Source organism: Synchiropus splendidus, chromosome 13 (assembly GCF_027744825.2).
Source record: "Synchiropus splendidus isolate RoL2022-P1 chromosome 13, RoL_Sspl_1.0, whole genome shotgun sequence".
Lineage (NCBI taxonomy): Eukaryota > Metazoa > Chordata > Actinopteri > Syngnathiformes > Callionymidae > Synchiropus > Synchiropus splendidus.
In genome coordinates, this window is record NC_071346.1 from 5054203 (window position 1) to 5079155 (window position 24953).

The 24953-nt window shown below is 45.8% G+C and overlaps 1 protein-coding gene across 1 annotated transcript in view; it reads right to left on the bottom strand.

The window, feature by feature from the left end:
• The window catches only part of LOC128769367 (contactin-associated protein-like 4), a 51923-nt gene extending 29068 nt beyond the window's left edge, over positions 1–22855 (bottom strand). Inside the window, exons 1-2 of the mRNA XM_053883029.1 lie at positions 22726–22855; positions 1465–1575 (exon numbers count right to left, since the gene is read on the bottom strand). Coding sequence (XP_053739004.1) covers positions 1465–1575; positions 22726–22810 — 196 coding nt within the window. The 5' untranslated portion in view covers positions 22811–22855. The remainder of the gene's footprint in view (positions 1–1464; positions 1576–22725) is intronic.
• Between the last annotated feature and the right edge of the window lie 2098 nt (positions 22856–24953).

Here is a 24953-nt window from a genome sequence, read left to right on the forward strand (position 1 = left end):
GTGACACCTGAGACCTGCTCAATTTGTCTCTGGCCGTTATTAGAGCGGTGCAGCGCGCGCGTGTGTGTGCGTGTGTGTGTGCGTGTGTGTGTGTGTGCAGCCAGTGGAGCTGAACCTTCTGCTGCTGAGGAGCTGGACGAGGAGGCAGGAGGAGCAGATGGAGCCACGACAAGGCTCCTCAATAATGCAGCGATATTCCAGTTGACGGACGAACGGGAGAAAGCCGGAGCAAATGTCACTCATTCACAAATATGTGAGCGACTGCGTCTGACTGTTTGCTGCTCAAGAGCACGTGGGGAGTCCAGATGTTGAGGCACCGGGTCATCGGGGTCGCCTCAAGAGGTCACACTAAAATATCTATTACATTCTAACTTTGGTTTCATTATTTATTATAATGTCAAAGTTGAATACAATTAGTTTTTTCAACATCCGCTTCATTATATTTTTGGTGAATTTTTTTTATTAATTTAGCAATTATATCTTTGCATTTTGATCTTTATTATTTATGATTCTGATAATTTTCATTATATAGTATATAGACTTCTATTTTGATACTTCGATTATCATTCCTGGCATTTTTACTTTATCTTTTTTTTAAATAATTATATTAAATTCTTAATTTTCAGCCTTTTTAAAATAATATGAAATGTCACGTCATTATTTCTTACATTCTTACATTTTTTAAATGTTTAAATGGCTGCATTGCTAAGTTTATATAGTTATTTTTACAGCTTTTTTTATGTTCATCATTTTCTAAATTTGTTCTCTAAACAGTATTTCTCTCTTGAATTTACATTTTAAGATTTTTTTTCCCCAATTCTTCTTAATTAGTTCTTATTGTTTTATTGTTACTTATTTACTTGTTAATTCATTCAACTTTCAGATTTTGCACTTTATTTTCATCTTCCTGTTGTTTCAGTCATTTGTTTTCATCAGTGCAGTGGTGCTGAGAGGGACTTGCCTCCAGCGGACGACTCCACTCTCTTTATCCTCAGAATTCTCTCCAACAGTCACAACAGCCAACAAAAGCTTGTGAATCAAATCACACAAACCAGAACAGGCTGTAATTGCATTTCATATTTTTAACTTCCAATTAAAGCGACGGATGATTGCAGCTCCAATTTGTTCGTCTGCCGTCTCTCCTCCAGCGATCTTTGTTGTCGGATCACAGCGGACAAAAGCCACTAAATGAGTTCCCGCTGCTGGAGAAACGTGGCGCCAACAGACGGGGACATAAAAGGGAATCTGAATCGTTGCGCTCCAGACACCCATGAGTCAAACATGTCGACTGTCCATCGCTTGGCCTGCGCTCAAGACACATCTGAGTCTTTGTGACATGGGTTTTTGGGAAGGAAATGAATCCAGGTGACTGGAGTTTTGCTCAGGCAAAAGTGGGAGTGACCATCTCACAGTCTTCTTCATCCATCGACCTTGACTGAGTTGGAGGTCAGGTGTGGGACTCACCTTCTCTGCGGTTGAGCTTGGCGTAGCCCGGCGCATGGCTGCTGGACAGTTGTGAGGAACTCCTGAAGGAGGCTGGAGGCAGGTGAGACACCAGCGCGCTGTCACACACATCTGTGGAGCAAAGAGACTCAACGTTAGACTTCTGTGTGGAGGGCGAGCCTCCGAGCTCACAAATCTGTTATAGACAAATCTGTTTGGGTCACCAAGGATATGACTCATTGTGTTTACGGACTTGTTGTAGTGTCCACTCAGATGTTGAGTCATTATGTTTAGCTATTATTGTTGACATGATTCAAGTGAGTCATTCACTAACAAGTCAGAAGATTTTTCATCACATTTACTGATTCGTTCTTGTGCAGGTAAGTTTGAGTCTTTGTGACTCACAACTCCACTATTTGTCTTCAATGATTTGTTAATGTGTTTGTTGAGAATTCCTCTCACTGCAGCGCTGTTTCCGTGGCTGCCCGAGTAATTACGGTAGTTACGTAAGTTCAGTAGAGAATAACAGTTACACGTACTTTTCCGCATGTTCTTCTGCATGTTCATGGAAGTCGCTGACGATGTGAGTTTCCGTTCTCATATATATATATTGTAAATAGTTATTGCGGGCGGTCATTGTTGCTGCATGTGTGATAGTGAGTGCGGAGCGATGTTTACTTTCACTTTTACGGTTCGGGTGGTTGGCTGAAGTTACGGAGCAGAGCAGTCTCCATTGCCGTGTTGCGCTTTGCTGTTTACGTGTGTATGTGTCCGGGTGAAACAGCTGTGTGGTTGGGATTGTTTAAGCGTAAAAGATGAAGAACTTGCGTGTTTGTCTGATTTGAATGACGTAGTTTGTGCACTGCACTACCGTTTTATACAGTTCTAATCTCTCTGTGATTATGTTGTTTATAGAAACTTCCTGTTGAGCATTGCACCCATCTGGGAAATAAAAGTTTGGAACTCATCTGAAGACTCCAGTTCTCTGACCGGAACGCTGCAGCGGTCAATACTCTTCTCACCAGCAATCAAAGGGTTAAAACCCAACAAATGGTCCTTCGAGCCGGATTATTGACTACTGTAGAAGATGTCATCAGATGAAGAACCAGCGCGAGGTTCTCCTCCTGAGGCCCAGGGAAGACTGTCCCGACCCCGTCAGACACCCAAGTATTTGGATGATTATGTCCTTGACTACAGCCATCGCCGACCTGTCCCTTCCTCCACTAACACTGAGCGGATCTCAGAGGAGCAGAGAGGAGCAGCGGTCGCGGTGAATGCTGGCCAAGCAGATATGACCACCAAAGCTGGCAGGTGCTCAACCACAGGTCGTTCTCCAGACACTGGACTCCTGAGCGTCGAATCACTCAGAGACCTGGTCGAGTCAATGACGGGAAAGGATCAAGAGGAGGCCGAGGAAATTGCGCAGCTCACCACTAAACTTGCCCAGTCGAAGAAGAGACGCCAGCAACGCAGAGACCTACTGAAGCACATTATTACTTACCTTCAGGAGGAAGAAGCAGACGAAGCTAACGAAATGCTTCCAAGTCGAGAGAGCTCACCAGCCTCAGTGCTCAGTGAGCACACGTTCATTCCACAGACAATGTACCCAGCTCCACATTTATCCACACAACTGACAGATCAGCACAGCGCTTCTGATTCACGCCCAGCTGTTAACACCACGGTACCTGTGGTCCGGAGAAAGACAACAGACGTCATCCCAAATAGAGAGACAAGGCTATTGGATGTACCACCACGACCAGACCCAAGGTCTTTCAGCCCTTCTCTGCACGGTGCTGCATTCAAACCGATTCGTCCAACTCCCCTGTATAACAGAGACCCTCTTTCCCCACCTCTCCAGGCGGACATGATGACTCCAGGACTAGCTCCGCAGCAGCCACAGTTACAACTACAGGCGTCACCACCGCCTGCGGCCCTTTATCAGTCATCGTCCGAGCAAGTAGGTGTACAGCCAGGCTGGGTCCGAACCAGTCAGTCAGAACGTCAAGCGAACAGCCAGGTTCACACAAGTTTCTACCAACAATACTCTGTACCGCCTGGTCCTACTCCATTACAGCCTCCAGCATCATTTGATGCCCCCCCGTTGTATAGTGCACCAAAGCCTTCAATCCCAGATTTTTCCGCCGACAGCGAAAGGGAGTTTGCTAATCTCAAATTAGCTTTAGACAATCTGCTAGAACCACATCCTGGCCTAACAGAGAAATACAAGTACCATGTCCTGCTAGAGCACCTCAAACTTCCTGAGGCTCAAATGATTGGTCAGTCCTGTCGTCATCATCCATACCCTTACTCAGCCACTCTACAGGCTCTACAGAGGCAGTATGGTCAACCCCACCAGCTGGCGCAGAGCGAGATTGCAGCCATTCTCAACTCACCTGACGTGAAAGCCAGCGACGCTTGTAGCTTTCAGAACTTCTCCTTGAAAGTCCATCTCCTCGTCAGTATGTTGCTATCACTTGAAGGACAACAAGGTATTGAGCTTAACTGCTGTTCACATGTGGATCGTTTACTCAGCAAGCTGCCCAAGTATTTCAGAGATGGATTTATTGAGTCGTTACAGCTACAAGGAAAACTGAATTCAGCAAGCCTGAATCCATACAATTTACAGGATTTTGCTACATGGCTTCAGTCCAAAGCTCAGCAGCAGCGATTGTCAAGCAGGCTAATGCAGAGATACCAGCAGGAGAAGTCTCCAAGTCACACCAAGGAGAGGTTTCCAGTCAAACCCAAGAGCGTGGCTGTTTATTACGGGACAGAGACGACGAAGTCCAGGACACCAAGTTCTGCCCCAAACATGAGACTCAAGAAGACTCTACGGGTTTATTGCCTCTTCTGTAACAGCGATCAGCACTACATCACTCGCTGTGACAAAATCAAAGATCAGTCTTCTGAAGATCTGGTCAAGTGGATCAACGCAGAGAAACGCTGCTGGAAGTGTGCTCGTTCTCACACACCCGACACATGCAACCTTAAGAAGCCATGCGGGGAATGCGGTGGCATCCACCTTCAGGTTCTCCACGGTGTAGCAGGTGACAAACCATCCTCCAGCAACTCTGAAGGTCGGATATATCTGACGCCCTCCGTCTCGTCAGGTAAGGTACTTCTTAAGGTAGTGCCAGTCACGCTGCATAACAACTCCAGGACACTTGCTACCTTTGCGGTCCTGGATGATGGAGCTCAGAGGACTATGATACTGCCAGAGGCCACACAGCACCTCGAGTTGGTTGGTGAACCAGAAAACTTGACACTCCGGACTGTTCGTCCAGATGTAACACACCTGCGTGGATCCAAGGTCACCTTCGAGATCTCACCCAGAGATAACCCACAGAAGCGCTACAAAATACAGTGTGCCTTTACCGCCTCAGGTCTAGACCTTGTAGAGCAGAGCTATCCTGTACAGACCCTCCAGAGACGCCATTCACACTTGCGTAATGTTCCACTCCAACCCTTTCACAATGCACGACCACTGGTGTTGATCGGGTCAGATCAGGTCCATCTGATCACAGCGACAGAGCCTCTACGTAAAGGAGCCAAAGGTGGCCCCATCGCCATTCATACTGCTCTAGGGTGGGCTCTACAGGGAACTGAGGGTTGTGACATCGACCAACCAACAACACAACAGTGTCTCTTCTTGTCAGCTGTCAGTCCAGAAGATGTCCTTTACAGGAATGTGGAGAAGCTATGGCAATTAGATATCCTTCCTTACCGCAGCGAAAAGGTGATCGTCCGATCAAGAGAGGACCAGGATGCTGTGAGACTTCTGGAGGAAAGAACACAGAGGACTGATATTAAGGGAGTTCAACGTTATATGACCCCACTCCTACGCAAGACAGATGCTCCGAAGCTGAAAGGCTCAATCCAGTCTGTTCTAGCCAACTTGAGGAACACTGAAAGAAAACTCAAGAAAGACCCCCAAAAGGCAGAGGTCTACTCAAATGAGATAACAAAACTTGCCCATTCTGGCTTCGTCATCAAGCTCCAGGACACAGAGCAGAACCAATCGGAGGAATGTTGGTACCTTCCACACCACTTGGTTCATCACAACAGCAAACCCAGGTTAGTGTTCAACTGCTCCTTCCATTACCAGGGCCTATCACTCAATGAACAACTGCTGCCAGGGCCTACGTTGGGGCCTTCACTGTTAGGGGTCCTCCTGAGATTTAGACAGCATCAAGTTGCTATCAGTGGAGACATTCGAGGCATGTTCCACCAAGTACGCCTGAGGCCGGAAGACAGATCCCTCCTTCGATTCATTTGGAGAGATCTTCGCAGCGAAGACCGACCAGATGTGTATGAATGGCAGGTGCTGCCATTTGGTACAACTTGCAGCCCCTGTTGTGCCATATTTGCTCTACAAAAGCATGCCCGCCTCTATCAGGATAGCCATCCAGACTTAGCGCTGTCAGTAGAGCAAAGCTTCTATGTTGATAACTGTTTGGAAAGTCTGCCTAGTATATCCGCTGCTAAGCAAAAATTAGACCAATTGCGCAGCCTGCTGGCCGAAGGGGGGTTTGACCTACGACAGTGGGCTAGTAATAAACCAGCAGTGGTAACACATCTACCTCCAGAAGCAAGGGCAGCTGCAACAGAGCAATGGCTCGCTCAGAACCGGACAGAGCCACTCGCACCCACTCTTGGTCTTGTCTGGAACTGCTCGGAAGACACCCTCAGTTACCACCACAAACCCATAGTCTACACAGCACTGACTATGAGAACTGCTTATCAAGTGATGGCTAGTCAGTATGACCCTCTGGGATATATGGTGCCATTTACCACCCGAGCAAAAGTGCTGATTCAGCAACTTTGGTCCAAGAAGCGAGACTGGGATGATCCAGACCTGCCTGCAGATCTTCTAGAAGCTTGGAGAACATGGGAATCCGAGTTAACCAACATCAGTTCATTGTCCATCCCACGCTGCTATTTACCAGCGCTAGATGGGGACATAGAACCTCAATATGACCTACATGTATTCTGTGACGCATCAGAACGAGCATATGGAGCAGTGGGTTATCTAGCGGCACAGAGTGAAGACACAATTCACACCTCCTTCGTCATGGCCAGGTCTAGGGTGGCGCCGAAACGACAGCAATCAATCCCCAGATTAGAACTGTGTGCAGCACTAGCTGGAGCACAGCTGGCTAAACTCTTGGAGACAGAGATGACTGTGACCATACGCAAGACATACTTGTGGACAGATTCCACGACAGTTCTTGAATGGCTTCAATCAGATTCCTGTCGCTTCAAGGTCTTTGTGGGGACCCGTGTGTCTGAAATTCAGGAGTTGTCTGATAGACACGCTTGGCAGTATGTGGACACTCAGAACAATCCAGCGGATGACATAACACGTGGCAAAACCCTGGTGGACTTAGCTGGCACTGGACGATGGAGGCGGGGACCACAGTTCCTGAAAGAGAACCCTGAATACTGGCCCAAAAGACCGGCCGCAGTGACCCCTAGTGACTCATCAGAACTGAAGGGTCTCACTTTCTGCTGTATGACATCTTTGGAAACCTGTTCAATCCCTGACGCAACCAGTTTCAATTCCTGGAAGGAACTCATTGAGGCTACTCAGGCAGTATACCAAGAGAAAGCAACAAGTCAAGGAACAGAACAGTCTGTTAGCTACAAGGAGGCAGAGTCCATACTGCTGAGAGAATGTCAAGCTCAAAGTTTCCCAGAAGAAGTAATCGCTCTCAGAGCTGGAAAGCCTGTGTCTACCAACAGTCGACTCGCCAGTCTCGCTCCAGAATGGGACTCGACGCTACAGGTGATCAGAGTTGGAGGAAGACTACGGAGACTGCAGGATAAAACCATAGAAATCCACCCCATTGTGTTGGATTCACGTCACGCAGCTACTAGGCTACTCATCAAGGAGTTTGATGAACGACTCTGTCACCCAGGAGTGGAGCGAGTCTATGCTGATCTCAGGAGACACTACTGGATTCTGAAGGGGCGGCAAGCTATTAAGCATCATCAGCTCCAATGTCAGGCCTGTCATCGCTGGAGAGCGCAACCTAAAGTGCCCCAAATGGCCGATCTACCACCTCAGCGTCTGCGACTCCACTGTCCACCCTTCTATTCTACCGGAGTCGACTGTTTCGGTCCGTACTTGATCAAGATTGGGAGGAGAAATGAGAAGCGTTGGGGTGTTCTCTTCAAATGCCTCACCACCCGGGCAGTCCACATTGAGCTTCTCCCCTCTTTAGACGCAGATGCTTTCCTGCTTGCATTGCGTCGTTTCATATCCCGAAGAGGTCGACCTAAGGAGATATTGTCTGACTGTGGCACCAATTTTCGTGGAGCAGATCGAGAACTTCATCAGGCTTTCAAAGCAATGGAGCCCGGCCTGAAATCTCAGTTAGCCAGTTACCAGATTCTCTTCAAGTTCAACCCACCTGGTAGTCCCCACTTTGGAGGTGTGTGGGAAAGGGAAGTCCGGTCAATTAAGAATGCCCTCCAGGTGGTAGTAGGGAGCCAAGCCGTCTCCGAAGATGTGCTACACACAGTCCTGGTTGAGGTGGAGGGAATCCTGAATTCGAAGCCACTGTACTATGCCTCCACCGATATCGCAGATCCTGACCCTATTACTCCTAACATTCTACTTATGGGACGGCGAGATGCTTCTCTTCCCCAAGCAGTGTATGCTCCAGCGGTCATGGGGCGGCGCCGGTGGCGTCACTGCCAGAACCTTGTGGATCAATTTTGGCTGCACTTCACTAGGAACTACCTGCCCACTCTTCAAACCCGACAGAGGTGGCGAAAAGCTGTTGAGAACCTGGAGGTGGGTTCCATCGTTCTCATAGTTGACCCACAGCTTCCCAGGGCACATTGGCCTGTGGGCAAAATCACGAAGACTATACCAAGTCAGGACGGATGCATTAGATCTGCCGAGGTCCTTGTCAACGGGAAGGTCTACACTAGGCCAGTGGCTCGCTTGATCCAGTTGCCAGCTCTGTGAGAGACTACATGGCTGCATTGGGAATTCTTGTGACTACACATTTGCTGCTCAAACGTGGGGGCGGCTGTTGAGAATTCCTCTCACTGCAGCGCTGTTTCCGTGGCTGCCCGAGTAATTACGGTAGTTACGTAAGTTCAGTAGAGAATAACAGTTACACGTACTTTTCCGCATGTTCTTCTGCATGTTCATGGAAGTCGCTGACGATGTGAGTTTCCGTTCTCATATATATATATTGTAAATAGTTATTGCGGGCGGTCATTGTTGCTGCATGTGTGATAGTGAGTGCGGAGCGATGTTTACTTTCACTTTTACGGTTCGGGTGGTTGGCTGAAGTTACGGAGCAGAGCAGTCTCCATTGCCGTGTTGCGCTTTGCTGTTTACGTGTGTATGTGTCCGGGTGAAACAGCTGTGTGGTTGGGATTGTTTAAGCGTAAAAGATGAAGAACTTGCGTGTTTGTCTGATTTGAATGACGTAGTTTGTGCACTGCACTACCGTTTTATACAGTTCTAATCTCTCTGTGATTATGTTGTTTATAGAAACTTCCTGTTGAGCATTGCACCCATCTGGGAAATAAAAGTTTGGAACTCATCTGAAGACTCCAGTTCTCTGACCGGAACGCTGCAGCGGTCAATACTCTTCTCACCAGCAATCAAAGGGTTAAAACCCAACAGTGTTTATAAATTATTATTTTTATATAGTTTTGTGAGTCACTATTCTCTGTAGTGACTCACTATCATTGACACAGTGATTCAGTGTCATTGTTAGTGAGGCGTAGATGCACTCAGTGGGTCGAGATTCATCGTTTTCTTCTGTGACTCGTGGCTCTCTAAAGTGATTCACTGTTGCGATTATTGATCATTCGTCTGTTGTGCTTTATGATAAGCTGTTACTGAGTGTTGAGATTGGTAGATCGCTGAGACTCATAGTGATTCACTGTTATGTTCAGTGATTCACTGTGGGGTGAATCGAGGCTTCTAGTCTTTTGTTTTAGCATGAAGTTTCTCACTCAGGTGCGTAAGAAGTGTTCATTCAATCTTGTGTCATTTGACTCATTTTAGTACAAGTCACTGATCTCAGAAGTGAGTCACAGTCGTGTCAAGTGACAAATGATTTGTCATTGTTGTGTTTCGTTTTGTGAGTCATTGTTCCGTGTTGTGACTCGTGCTGGTGTTAAGTGAGTCATGTCAAGTCAGATGATCTTGTGTTGTCGTTTGTGATTCAGTTGTGTTCTCGCAGCAGGTCTGTTTGTTGTTGCCGTGAATGATTCATGTTGCCGCCCAGTGAGCTGTTAGTGCAGTTCAGCCTGCGCTTGGATTCAGCGGAGGAGCTACATGTGCGTCATTGAAAGTTTTCAAAGTTGTTTCATGAGCAGGATTGAGCAGGAAATCCCATGTGGATTCACAAGTGGAGTTTCCACTCGTAGGTTCGCCTTGGTGAGCTGAAGTGGAGCATCGCTGCGAAGGGGAATCAGACACGACGAAAGATCCGCTCCTGCGCTGGAGTGTGGCATTTCAGCGACCGACTGAGCAGCGGTCATGTGGGAGGAAAATGGAGCTAAATGTTGGATACCTGCTGGAGCCGCCTGCCGCCGACCCTCGGCAGTGACCCCTGCTGTACAGGAGGAGCGGCGTCCTGAATACCAAGCACTCGCCGGCGCCGCAGCGTACAGTCTTCTGTCAGACTGGAGGTTTGGAAAAGGGTACGGCAACAAAAAGTGTGTTCCGCTGGCATTTAGCCGGGTTAACAGCCGAAATCTTGACATTTCTGAGTTTGACAGCGTCGGCAGTCGGAAAGACTGCGGGTCAGCCGAGTGTCGAGTCAGCACGTTTGCTGTTCCGCACTCACAAATTTCTGGTGTCTACTTTATGTTCCGGCTTTTATATCATGTAGTCGTGATGTGTCCCAGCTATCTAGGGTCGTGGCCCCTGAAGCCGACAAGTCAGTCGATGGTGAAAACAACTGGATGCAATATATAACAGCAAAAAGTGAAACTCTTCACCTTGCACTGGCATGTGCAGAGATTCTCTCTTCCATCAGAGAGTGAAGTCGCACACGTATCTGCCTGGTGCGTGCGTACGTGCGTGTGTGTGATCCTCCTTGCTCAGGTGTTCTCCTCACACACACACACGTTTATGTTCATGTGCAATATCAAATATTTTCAGTATGGTAAAGACATCTAAAACCTGATCTCCCCACAATATGCCACACACATTTGCGTCACACATATGTGAGAGCCACTTCTCTGGAGCCTGTCCAGCGAAGTCCTCTCCTGCACACGTACAGAAACCTCTTGAGTCGAAGCTGCTGCTGACCTGGTTGTTTGGTTTCCTGTAACACCACCAGCGTGAGTGACAGCTGATGTTGTCTCCACCTGTGCGAGTCAGGTTCAGCTGAGACTCCACCGACACTCACAGAAACATTTCTCCCAAATAAAACCCCTTGTGTCAGAGTGGGCATTGAGAGTGAGAGTCAGAAGAGTGTGGGGGTCTCACAGACACCATCAATCACTCAGCCAGGACGTGACGGACGGACGCTCCTCTGAAGACGCCGCTCCCTCACCTGCGTCTGAAGCTCCTGCAGCGCTGAGCGGAGACCCTGAATACTGATGAGCTCCATCCATCTCCCCCCACACAGCAGAGAACACAAGGTCTCGCTCTTCTGAGCTCCACCAGACCAGCCCGCTGCTCCTCCATGGCAGGACGCAGGATAATGAGGCTTGGTTTTCAGAGAACACAGAAGGAACCGCAAATAATTCCTCGCCACTTCCTCCTGAAATAGCTTCGGCAGAGTTTGGCAGCTTCTCTAAAGTTCCTGACAAGGATGCGAGCGAGAGAATCTGCTCTCACATTTCTCCTCTCAGGCGCCGCAACCTCAGGTGTTTGGCACAAAATACTCCAGATGAGCGAGGCAGGGTGTTTTTTTGGAATAACACTGTAAAACATACACTCACAGAAGACAACCTCTCACATGTGCTAAAACCTGTTAGAAGCTCACACACTTACATACGTGGCACTCTCATACACAGGAAAAATCATGGAAAGCTCTGAAGGACCTCTCAAACATTCTAACATGTGCAAACGTCATAACCTCATTCACATGTGAAAATCCCTCACACGCAAATGAACACAAGTGGAAAACCTTTCAGATACAATGGATAGGAAATCTTGGAAAAGTGAAAATCGTACACGTACAACATGCAGTTCTCACACAAAATCTCTCTCCTGAAACAAAAGTCAAAATCTAACACACAAGTGAAAACCTGTCACACACATACAGATTTCTAAATTTCTCCCTGCAACCTCACACACGCGAGAGAAAAAGCTCTCACCGAACCGCTAAAATATGTCAGCACTACTAGGTGAAAACATCATGCACAAACATTAAAACTTCGTAGAGACAAAGCTTACATTTTGCTGAACAGGAATTAAACCTCGGATATATGAAAACCTCACAAAGTGCGACCCCCTCACACACAATAGAGAAAACCGCATGCTAACATAGAAAGCTAACATGCTAATGAAATCACGAAAACATGGAAACATCCGCGCCATGAGAAAAACCTCTCGCTGACACGCTCAGATTTGTTGGTAAAAGTCGTCTCGGCTGAAAGACCAAGCCACGATAAACAAGCCTCACGCAGCCGACCAAACTCTTGTTGTGACTCCAGGTGTGACATTTACTTCCGTATCAAGCGCGCTGCTTACGACTCCTGCATTATTCAGCAGCTGCGGTGTGTGTTCCGGGCCGCCCGTGGCCCACTTGTTAATTGATTAATTGGCATGCAGGGCGCCGCGGCGCTAACTAATATCCTGAAGGTGAAGACATGGCAGGAGCGCTTTCATTAGCGCCTTTGACGCCAAATGAATGGAGGAGGACGGCGGAATCTGACGGCGGCCCCGTCTGGCATATGGCGCCGAGCGTGTTTCGCCGCCCCCGCTAGCTCATTAAATCATCATTCCCACTCATTAGAGCTCAAAAAGCAGATTGATCAAACAACAAAGAGACAGTAGCGAGGAATTAGGAGAGCCATTATGAGACCCGTGTTCTTTATGGCTCTCAAGCTACTCCTCAGTTTAGATGTGAAGCTGTGACTGATCGGCTTCACTTCACAATGAAAGTTTGATGAGGAATTGTAGGAGGAAGGAGAGAACATGTTGAGGAGGCGAGGAGCTAATAGTCTTAGCAACGTAGCATAAAAACATTCCTTCACCACCAGACACAAAAACAAAATTCTGTTAGAAGCAAAACAATTGGCTGTTGGGAAACGCTTGAGTGAAATAAGAAGCTGGGAATATTTTAAGAAGAAAATACAGAAATTTGAACTTGAAAAAAAAAAAGCAATTTTATTTTAAAAAATGTAACGGGGAAAATTTGTGATTATTTTAATTTAAAAATATCTATTTTTTATTTTTCTAAGACAAACAAATAAATATCACATGAAAAATAGCGGTCAAAAAGGTAATAAAATCAGATCAAACTAGTCAAAACAAAGTCAAACAAAACAAAAACAAAAAAATATGTCCTTAAAAAATGTGGTCTAAGAATGTTGTGTGGTGATATGATTGACACAAAAAAAATGAGGAAAATATGATTATCGAAAAAAGTGAATCTATTTACATACAGTATATGACCTGAAAAAATGTCGGAAATAGAAAAAAAACGTAAAAGAAAATTGAGAGAGAAATGTGGGGGAAATAAATCAACTTGAAATGTCACAAATACTAAACTATTAAAACAAAAATGATGTCTTCAAAAAATGTTAAAATACAGAAAGTGTTCCTAAAGAATCTATAAAAATATAGAAATAGAATCACTTCCAAAAAGCAAATAAATGATATTAAAAATCAGCACTAAAACATGCAAACGCACATTAAAAATCAGCCGCAGGAAGTGGAGATAAAGTGCAGATGTAATTGTCTCCATCTTAATAAATACACACGCATTATTCCAGTGTGACTTCACCTCGGAGCTATTTTAATTAAACCTTCTCTTGTCTCGACTGCAGCAAATCAAATAAGAAAGAGCCTTCAACAGAAGTCGTCTAATAAAAGACTCTCTTCCTGTCAAAGGGCAGGCGGTGACAGATGGTTGACACGTGTGCGGGCGAGTGCGAGCGGCCCACGCGCTCTTTACAGCGCCACATTAATCAACGACGTGCTCTTGAAAGTCCGCAACAGAAATGAGAGTTTGACGCCGCCGTGGGAGGCTGCGTGGGGAAGCAAATGAAACCATCACAACAGCAATTCACCGAATTAAAATGATTACTGCCTGTAAGTTCTGCTGGAAGCCCAGGGACCCTCTGATGATGTCACGGCTCTGTGGCGGGATAGAAGAGCTCAGCTCCGCCAACAGGTGTTGGGATTGGAACCCATGACCTCCTGCTCCCTACTACCCACTTATTTATTTTCCTCTGTGATAACATAGTGACCACTGTGTGTGAGCCTCTATCATTGCTGTGGTTGATCTGGACTCAGAAAAGCAAAACAAAAGAGATTCTGCTCCTTTTATTACGACTAACAGGGAATGAGCCGCGGCGTGAGCCATCAATTGAACATCCACTCCTCCCTTTTTTTGGCGGAAATTTCTTTCTGTCCGTCAGGGGCGAGTCGTATGAGTGGCGCGGACGTGCTTCCCAAGCTAGTCGTCGAAACGCTAACAAGAAATGGTTGCGGGAACGTGTGTTGTCTCTCTCTTCTTTCTGACATCTGCTAGCATTTCGTTAGCCGCATAGCATTTTAAGCTAACAATTTGTAGCGGCGCGGGAGAACGACATCACAACATAGTACGCGCGCTCTCATCCGAGTGCCTTCATGCCCAAGCCTCAAGATTGTAGCTATACTTCTTCTTCCTGATAAAATCATTGCTTATTTATTGTTGTTGTTGTGACATTTATGATGACATATGTAGAACCTCTTGTCTTTTTCTGTTTTATTTTTTTATTTTAATAAAATTTAATTGCAGAATTATTATTGTATCTTAAAAGTGTATCATGTTTTGTAAATCATTTCAGGTCATTGTGTCATAACTTTATGATAACAGCTGATAATTCTGTAATTGTAAATAGATTAGGCAAAGAGGGGTCATTTAGCGATTAAAATAATATATTTTTTCAGTGGTGAAATCATTTTTTTATTTCACCTCTTGGGGGAGCTCACATTTTAGAAAGTAAGCTTTAATAAGAAGTCAATAAAAGGGAACAAATCACATTCCAGGAGAGTCATTATGAGCGCTCAGCTGAAATAGTCGAGAAATAAATGAAAGGGGAACAAATCAGAGCTCAGAACACCTGTCATCAGAGATGAATTCTGAACTCATAAATAGGTGGTTTGTTGTCGCGGTCGGTGCCTTGCGATCCTCTGACGGCAGGTTAATAACCCAGATTCATGACTGGCAGGTTCCATTCTTAACCTTGACTTCATCACGTCTCATTCGGCTCCACTCGCACACATTTCCATAAACGACTGTTAGGCAGAAATATGGCGGGAAGTCGCCCTCCGCCCAGCGCTGCCGTCATCTATCTCCACGTTTACATTGGACGATGTCTGATGTTCCTCGGCTTCAACAAAACAACCAGCCCAGACGGTAAACAATCCCACGGGACCAAACCAGAGTCTGAATTTTCACTTTTTCCTCCGCGCTTTGTGCTCATCTAGTAATCCTGCGAGGGAAAAAGGACACTTTGGGAATTTAATGGAGCCTTCCTAATATTTCCCCCGAGCCCAGGGGTTTAAAGAAGACAGTGCTTTTGTGAGGCTTCCCCGCCAGCTGTTTGGAGTCGGCACTAGCATCCTTGAATTTAAATCGGCCTCCAGGTGATTCCTTACGTATTTACTGCTTTCATAAACACAGCGCAGCCTCGATAATCTCACCGTGAACAGATGGATTATTCTCGGCCCAGAGTCCACAAACGGCTCCCTCCATGGACTTTCACGCTGATTTCCAAAAAGTCAAGTTAGAAGTGACTTTGTTGGAAGGCGTTACTAATGAATCGATTCTGGGGTGGATGAACGATTCTAAACTTTCACGTGAATATGAAGTGTTCTTGTACGCCTGGACAGGTCTCCAGTCCATCACAGACAACCACTCACATCGAATCGTAAGAGAGAGTTGTCACCGACCCGTGTATGTTCTCGTGCGGTGGGAGGAAATCAGAGTGCCCAGGGGACCCCCTCACAGGGAGAACAAGAAAATCTTTGCCTCGAGCTGGATCCCAGCCCACGACCGTCTTGCCAAGAGGCCTGACCACTCAACTGTGAACAACAAAGCTACAGCTGGACGAGTTCTGAGGAGGTTTCATTCCCCTGAGAGGTCCTCACATGAACAGTGGACCACAACGGTGTTGAAAGAGCCACGCTGTCCTGAGAGTCACAGATGAGCCCAGGCGGTAAACTCATCCGGCTTTTTCACCAGGACTGAGAAATGGAGCAAAAAACGCCGCAGAATACGAGCTCACATCGTCGCCGGTCTCCCGCCAGTCGCCTCACGGAGCTGGGGACATAACCGTGGTGTTGCGGTCGATGGCCTGTGATGTCATCTCTCTCACAACCTGTGAGCCACCCGCTGGTTTCTCTCTGAGAAATGATTTTCCAACTCTGGACCGCTGTCCGTCTCCTCTGAGAACCTGCTGAGTCCGCACTTATATCACGCCCTTACGGCAGATAATCTGAGGCACATTAAGAGTATAATCCTCGACTAATGATGCTAATATACCTCGCAGCCTCAGTGAGAGAGCCATGAATCACTGTAAACCACGGGTCACCTCGAGTCTCCCTGTGGAGGAGAACTTCAAAGCTCTTATGAGGAACCAGATGTGCCACACTAAGGACCCTTTTCACTGTCACATGACCCCCAATAATTGTCCCTTTACCCATCCATTTAAAACGATGCTACCATCACTGATCACGTTTCCATGCGTTCTTTGTGTTGGTATTGCCGTTCACCAATATATCCAGCAGGGGGCGCAGCCCAGAGTCAAAAGTTTATGACAACAACAAACTCCAAAACAAACATGTACTGATAATGTACCTATTGCACAAAAGAGGAAATGAAGCGTTGTAGGAGGCTGTTAAATATATTGCCACTGGAGGACGGAGAACTTCCGCCATTGTTATGTCTTCTTCCTGTCACATCTGAGCTACATATCATGTAGTAACAGCAACTCTGCCCCCTCAAGGTTTCCAGTGGTACTGCTCCGTTTGGTCTGTATCTGTAAGCTATGTGGAAATGTGCAGAAATACGGACGAAATGAAGGCAGAAAGTTATGTCCACGTCCAGTTATGATCCAGATCCATATGTAACGTTGAGCATAAGTCTGTTAAGTCTGTTTAAGCCTGAGTCCTCTTAAGAACAGTGGCAATTTGACAGCTCCGAGCCGAGTCTGGGCGAAGCTTTGAGGGAGTGAAACGTCCCGTCTGTGTCTGAGGGTCTTGTTCACGAGTGAGGGAAACCTCACCATCCTGCTGCATCACAACATAGCAGTGCTGCTCTGGACTCACAAGTGGTGTCGGTGTGGACGCGCACGAGTCGTGGCCCACATTCCTCCAGTCCCAGAAGGCTGTAATTCCTCGCCATGTTTGCCTCTTTACTTTCCATTATTATCATCTTTATTAGTTCCACGTGTTCTCCGCCCGCACAGCTCCCGATTATCGAGATAAAAGAAAGCTCATTAAAATGCTGCGGCTCTTGTCGCGCGCCAGCCGACCTGTGTTTATGTTCCCATGTTTGCTCCTGCGAGAGCAGCTCACCTGGACCACTGGAACTTCAACACTGCATCGATCAGGCCCCTCTATAATTGTTATTCGGCGTCGGCGCGTCGCCTCGCTGCAAATCAGCGGCTAATTGCTAACCGGCGACCTATCGACGTTTGGTCACTCTGCCGGGAAGTGATGGGCGCTCCAGCTCCAGATCTGACTCTGAATAATCCAGCTATTATGACCACTCGTGACCGCCATGTTTAACAGCCCTGTTTTCTGTGAGCAGTGAGCCTCAAAATCAATCCAGGCTTCAGTTTCACGTCAAAGAAAAGCGAGCTGAGATCAATGCCAAGTACAAAAGGCGCGTCAATGGGATCAATACCGCCGTGGGTGCCCCTGGCTAGCTGGGGCTCGTCATCCAACCTCTGAGACGCGCAGATCTTTTCGATTGAAAGCCACTTGGTTCAGGACGAAGATGAATAGTCTGTGAATATCTCAATAAAACTGCCTCGCTGTGCGTTTCATTGAAACAAATGTTGCGCTTCGCTCTCACTAACAGGAAGTGAGATCGACGTCTGCCGGCTCTCTGGTGCGCGGACCCACCTGCCTGCGGCTCTGACGGGGCACTAAACAAATGTCATGTGGAGAGAGAGCTGCGGAGGAACATGTCGCTTTGTTGTGACTTTCACAAGCCGCGCGCGTCTCCAGTCGACGGCTGTGAGGGTTCCACTGAAGTCACAGCAGGTCTCTGAACCACAACATTCTAGCATCCGTCAAACCGTTCGAGAGGCTTCGCTGAAACCTTCGGCTGATGTCACAACAAACTACTGCTGTTTTGTTCCACGCGGAGAGTCAGAGCCACTTGGCTGATATTCAGCAACAGGTTGTGCTCGCGGTTAAATTCAAGAAGCACATTTTTGCAAAACAAAGCGCCTTCGATTTGCTGACTCAGCGTGACGGCGTGCCGCCATGAGCGACATCCAAAACCACAAGACCAAACTTCAGTCCAGCACACAGCCCGTGGGCCTCACGAGGGCGTTCTGTCAACAAAGTGATGTCACATTAGAACTAACATTTGGTTTTGTTTGATCCTTTGTTACTTCCTTGTTTTCATGTCTTTATTGTAATTGTAACTTCAATTTCCTTATGTTTATTCTTTTTCAGTTTTCATTTTCAACATATTACAATATCATTTTAATTGTATTCCTTTTATAAATATTGACCAAGTACAATTCTATTTAAAATGCCGTTTTTACAATTTATTTCTGGGGTATATGTACTTAACTTTTTTTTTTAATTATTCTATCTTATTCTTTAATTTACATTGTTGTTATGTTGTTTCATTTGTTCCTTCTTTACAATCGTTTTTGTTTTTATTTTAAATGGACATAACCGTATTGCATTTCCTTTCTTCTTATGATATGATATTCAATGCAAATACTTTCAATATTTTATTTTTATACTCACAAGCCACAAGGGGGCGCTTACACCGGTCGTTACATTCTGACTCACTGAAAACTGAGCTGCATTTGGGTCCTCAATTCAACTCTTGTTTAACGTCTGCGTCATAAATATTCAGCACTTTAAGAATAACTTTGAGAATTTCTGGGTATGTGAGGTAGCTGAGCTGGGGGGTGGTGTCTGCTCTGTTCCAAAACAAACTCTGCTGTGTAAATTAGCAGGTCAGGAGTTTCTCTTCCTCCTCTCGGGAGGCTCCATCCTTTCTTTTCATTTGCTTCTGTCAATTTTCACCTGGAGAGGAGACTCGCAGCGGCCAGGAGATTAATTAAAGAGGAATAATCTGAAGCCCAAACGCTAATGACATCATGCCCACGGACACTTTTAAAGCGCATTTATTCAAATTCTTGTTGTTGCTGTTTCTCTTCCTCTGACTCTTGGAGCACGGTCAGAATGTTGAAAACCTCTGTTTATCACCTGCAATGTTCCACTTCACTTGCTGAAAAAACAAGCAACAAAAGCCATCAGATCATTTCTGGCTTGACATTTTCTTTTTTGGAGGGCGGGGGAGCAACAAACAGAAACAGAAAATAGTGGTGTAAATATTTATCAATGGTGTGGACTCTGAGAATTTTTTATTTTGAAAAGTTGGAATAAAGATGAAAAAAGGAAAGATTTGTGTTGAAAACAGCAGACGGACAACGGACGACCAGGGCCAGATATTCTCAGTGAGACAGTCTCATGTGGCCCTCGAGCCAAACGTTACCGCGCAACAGAGGTCAGAGCTTCAACAAAGATGTGGTCTACTGAGCCTTGGAGGTGAATCTCACAGTGCATGAACACGAACAGAGGCGAGCGTCCGAGTGAACGTGATCAGCACACTGGAGGAGGTGAGGAGGAAGAGCCTCTTCATCACAGCCGGCCCCTCAATTATGGATGAAGATGTGAGAATGAAGTAGAACAGCACCCACTCGCTCGTGCCCCCCATTATCACAACCATCTGCTTTATCCAGATCATAACAGGCCCCGAGGCAGCTGAGGGGTCCGCTACGGTCCCCAGCGCCAGAGATGAACAAGGTGTACCCAGATATAGAAGATCGCATGTATTTATGATAAACACTGTAGCAATTATGTTATATAGATTGAGGAATTTTGTATAAGTTTCATATCAATATGTACTTCTCATATTCGACATATATTACTTTTTTTTTTTCAAAAATCAATAGTAGAATATGCAAAAATAAACAGAACCATGTTTTCAAACCAGTTTGTGAAAAACCATATAATTAAAAAACAAATAAATACATAATTTGTAATTTTATGAGATCAAATGTGAGAACATTTTTCTTGTTCAAACACAGTTGGATGTGTATATGTTGTGTGTGTACAATTCCAAACTTGATTGGCAGCTAATCCAGCATGACCCTGCGGTGAGATTATGGCACCTCACATGTGCTGGTGTCCCGGGGACCAACATTGGGGTTTCAGATGTCAGATCACCCATCCTGGTGCGTGAACATGGAATTAACCACCATAAACCAAATCTCTTTGAACGAGTGTCGGCCGTGGTGTTCGTCTGCTGTGACATGGCCGCCCCGCGGGTCGCTGCTGCACGCACTGATCTTCTTACCCAGCCACCCCGGGGCCCCCGCAGCGCCATCTGGGCCTTCAAACATGTATCTGCACGTCAGCAGCAGAGGAAGCCTTCACTCAAAACATTCACTGTTCGGTTGTGTAGCTCCGTGTTGGACCATGTTCCGGCGCACAGTGGTTCCATCCCGACCCGTTTTCTGCCTCTCAGTGGGTTGAAGTTTTGTCATGTTTTTCTGACACGAATGAGCCACCACACATCCGCTAACCCTGATGAACACGCTAACAATGTAGCATCCCACTCTTGGTTTTTGTGTTGGTTTGTAGCGACTATGTGAGGGCTTCTTCTGTGTGTGTCCTCTATTCTGCTTGTGCTTTATTGTCTCTCAATATTCATGTGTGTGCACAGTGTGTTTCTCCATTCTAGCAACAGTGTCCTTCTTCATCCATGAGTGTTTTTGTGTAGAAATACCTGTCCCTCGTGTGTGTTTCTTCACGTATACACAGCATGCTACAGTATCAGTGTATGTTGTCGAAGTCTCACTCTCTATGTCACTCATTGTTGTGTGTGCCTTGACTGCCACTTGAAATCCATGGGTTTTTATGAAGCTGGTATCACAGTGTAGTTGTATATGTGGTTACTTATGGGGACCAATTCTTGGAAACCTTCTCATGAAGATAGTTTGCTTTATGGGGACCTTTGGCCGGTCACAAGTTGAACCCTTAATTTGAGGAGTAAAACATTATCATTGGTTTTAAGTCTGGTTCAGACTCCTGGTTAAGGTTAGGATTTTTTGGATGGGTAGGTTTAGGGTGAGAGGCTGGGGCTCGTGCAATGCAAAGGTGGGCAGTTACATTTCCTAAAGGGCCACATTATAAACTGTGACCGTTGTGAGGGGCCGCCATGCGAAAAGGAAGGTGGCAATGACTAAGAAATGTGAAAAAAATCTTCAGTAACCAGGATGAAATAACCATTAAGAAGAGCAAATATGGCATGAAACCTATAAAAATATTCAATTTAATATGCAATTTAATTTGAATATAAACAATAAAAAAAACATAGCACACACATCTATGAAATATTAAAAGGAAATTAATTTCAAAATAGATATTTCAATTTTCAATGTATTTTAAGGAACAAAAAATGGCAGACGAAAAGAAATTTTAGTCCTGAACATGTTATAATGACTGTTGAAATAGTAATGCTAAGAAAGAAACGAGACAAAAAATAGAATAGAAATCAGAAAAATGGCTACTTATCAGTAGTATAGTTTTAGTCTGACCTCATGAGGGCCGCAAAAACACAGGCAAAGGTCCACATACGGCCCCTGGGCCGCACCAGGTCTGGTATAATGTAGTGGTCCCCACTACAGAGGAATCCAAATGTATGAGTGTACCTGGTTTAGCTATACTTGTTGGGAACAATTCTTGGAAACTCACCAACGGCACTTGAGAGGAGAACATTTTTACCTGTCCCCACGAGTTAACCTTCAATTTTAGGGTTGAAAGGTCAAAATAAATGGGTCATTATGATTGAGTATATGTTTGGTTCAAAGTCCTGGTTAAGTTTAGCCATTTATTTTGGACAATTTGAGGGTGAGAGGTTGGGGAAAGCCAATGAAATGTCCCCACAAAGATAGCTGCACAGGTGCCGGCGTGTGTTGACTTAAACACGTCCAAATGCAACAGTGTGTTCCTGCACTTGCTTCCTGCCTGTGTTTATATCCACATCTCAGCCTCAGTGTGTCTATTGACTTGGTTTTTATTTCTGTGAAGGATCTGTGAAGTGGTGTGTGTGACAGCGCTGTGTCTTTGTTGAAGGTGTATTTGAATCCACCTGTCTGTGTCCGTCATATTGTTCCTCCTCATATGCAGCGTAACACACACATTTACAATTTTGGAGTGAAATAAACTTGTGACTTTTGGCTCCAGAATGAAGGAATCCGCCCCTACACACATTACCCCCTACACACACACACACACACCTTGGTGGCGTTTGTGAGGCGACTGTCGTGTGAACGCTTGAGGTCCATAAGGGTTAACGTGTCGTGCTCCCGGCCTCGGCCCCAACTGGCTCTTACTGATGAAGATGCTGTGTAAAGGCTGAGAACAAGCAGCACCGGCTCGAAAGATCAGTGATAATCTGATACATGTGACGTCACATGCGTATTTGCATTAATGATCAGAGGAGCTGACACGGATAATTAATTGTGTGGGAAAAGCAGCAGACGATAATCCACTTCTCAAACACGCGCCCCAACACACGCGCGCCGCGCGGCGATAACAGGTTTTACGCGCAGTTATGAACTGTCTTCGCCGAGTCAATGTTTGATTTGGTCCACTTTCAGGTGCGAAGCTCAGATCCTCCACGGACCACGATGATCCGGATCGTGGAAAGCTGCTTGTTTAGTCAGCAAATATGCGCAGCAAAGTCAATGTTGCCAACGCGAATAATTCTGCTGTCGGATCACCGCGCGGTCAGGAGAACCAGCGCTCCGACTCGGGATAAAACCGCGCTAAATGAGTCGGAACTTTGACGCCGACCGACCAGACGAACCGCTCACCTTCTCCTGACGTCCGGGGCGAGACCCAGAGGAGCAGGACCATCTGAAAAATAATCCCAGTGGTGGTTTTAGTCCGCGGATCCATGATGAGGGAGCGAGAGAAGCAGCGGCAGGAGAGAGGCGCACCAACTCCCCCCGGCTCCAGAGGAGTCTGCGACTGAACCGAGGAGAGAGAGAGAGGAGGGGTGAGAGAGGAGAGGGAGGAGGGGTGAGGGCGGGGTGGTCGGTTACCTCCCTCACCAGCTCTCTGAGCAGATCTTTAGCTTCTGACTCTACATGGTCCTAGACTGAGGAGCCCTGGCATCCATCAGAGACTCGCAGTGGAACCACTGCAGCATATCATGGAGTGGTACATCTCCAACTGATCTCTAAAGCAAGTTATGGCTCTGCCCCGGGGCCTCCGCCCACTTACAGGTCCATCACAGAGGTGGCTGGGTGAAGGGATGCCGCATGACCCTGATACTCCTGTTCTACTGCATGTGCCGTCCAACAGAGGGCGCACTTGGTAGTTGTCTACTGTAGTTCAGAGTCGCTCATCTCAGGTGACTGGTCAGGAGTCATGACAGGAAGCTAGTGGGACTCGTGTGCCTGACACATCTGACCTCACAGAGCTGGCTCTTGTCGCTCACACCAGGTTTAACCTCCATTAAACTCAAGTCGACGCTGACTCTTCACAATGATTCAGTGGATTTATGACCTCTTTTCGTCTGCAAAGAGACTTGTCACCCGATTCCTTCATTTGCCCAGTGTCTCTCACCTGCCGCAGACTCTGACACATTTAAATAGATGTCATTTGCCTTCCATTTATTATGATTTTACTACACTTTCATTTTTTTTTCTGTCCCTTTCATTTTCAAATTCTTCATTTAAATAGCAAATGATGTTTAACTTCTGAATTCCTTTTTACTATATTTCCATTTTAATGTAATCATATTCCTCAGACACTTTGACTGGCCAAATATTTGTCTTCCTTGTCGTTCTTCTAGTCATAAATGTCCCTTTTTTAAATTCATTTCTTTTCTTTTTCGCTCACTTTTTTATTCACTTTGAATGAATAATGAATGGATTTGATTTATTTATTTATTTTCAAGATTACAGGTCTTTCTTGAATGATTTTTCCTTTATTTAAATGAATGTATTTTTACCTCATGACGCTGCTCATCTGTTTTTCCTTTCCTGATATAGGGCTCATCATGAGAATTTATGACAAATATTTTACTTAACGTTCATCTTTTTCGCCTGCCACTAGGGGGAGCACTTCGGACTACACGATGAGAAACACGATTTGTAAATGGGGCCGCTGTTTGCAGTTATATTGGACATGGCTTAACATCAACATCATTCAAGGGGTCTCTTTGAGGAGCAGATCTTTCTCTCGACCTCCCACTTGCTCTCATTCTTCCCGGTTTCCTCTCACGTCCGCGTCGCTTCACGGTTCCGCGCAGAACAAGTTTCTCTTCAAATCTCTGGAGCATCAGTTCTCTCCCCACCGCCTGTTGTGAAGCGTCGGGGATGTCACCCTCGTAACGACGCGGCTGTCACTCAGGCCTTCTCCGTAATAAAGCAGCATCTGTCATCTTCGCTCACTCGCTCCTCTTCGCACTGTCCGTCAGCCAAAATTACCTGTCGGCTGAGTCGAGCAGAGCAGGGGAGCTGATTCGTGAGGTAAAATTAGAACCCCTGTCAGATGAGTCGAACGATTGTTCCGCTTGTCTTCAGAGAAGAAACTTTATTCGTCTCACAGCCGAACAATTTCGTCATCAAAGCTGCAACCAGAAGGAAAGTGAATCATTTCGTCTTCAGCAGCAATTTAGATCTTCCTTCCCAATTTAGATCTGGGACTCAGCGAGTCAGTCCTCAAGAGGAGAGTTTCAGACCCTTGTAGTGGTCATATTTTTCTGTTTCCTTGATAGATATTCCTATATTTGACTTTGTGATTGTCGAGTTTCACTTTCAAGGGTTAGGGTTAGGGTTAGCCTAACCCTAACCTTTTTCTCACGCTAGTTTTTTTTTTGTACTTTTTGAGTACACAATTTTTGTTTGTTTTTGCCTGTTTTTTCTGCATTCTTTCACTGTAATTTTTCCTTTTCATTTCTTTAATAAATATTTTTCTTACCTTTGTGATGGTCAAGTTTCTACTGTAAACATTTTTTCATAATTTTCTTTCACCAGATGATTTATTTATTTAATTTGAGAATTCCAAATTTTTCTTGTGAATCAAATTTTTG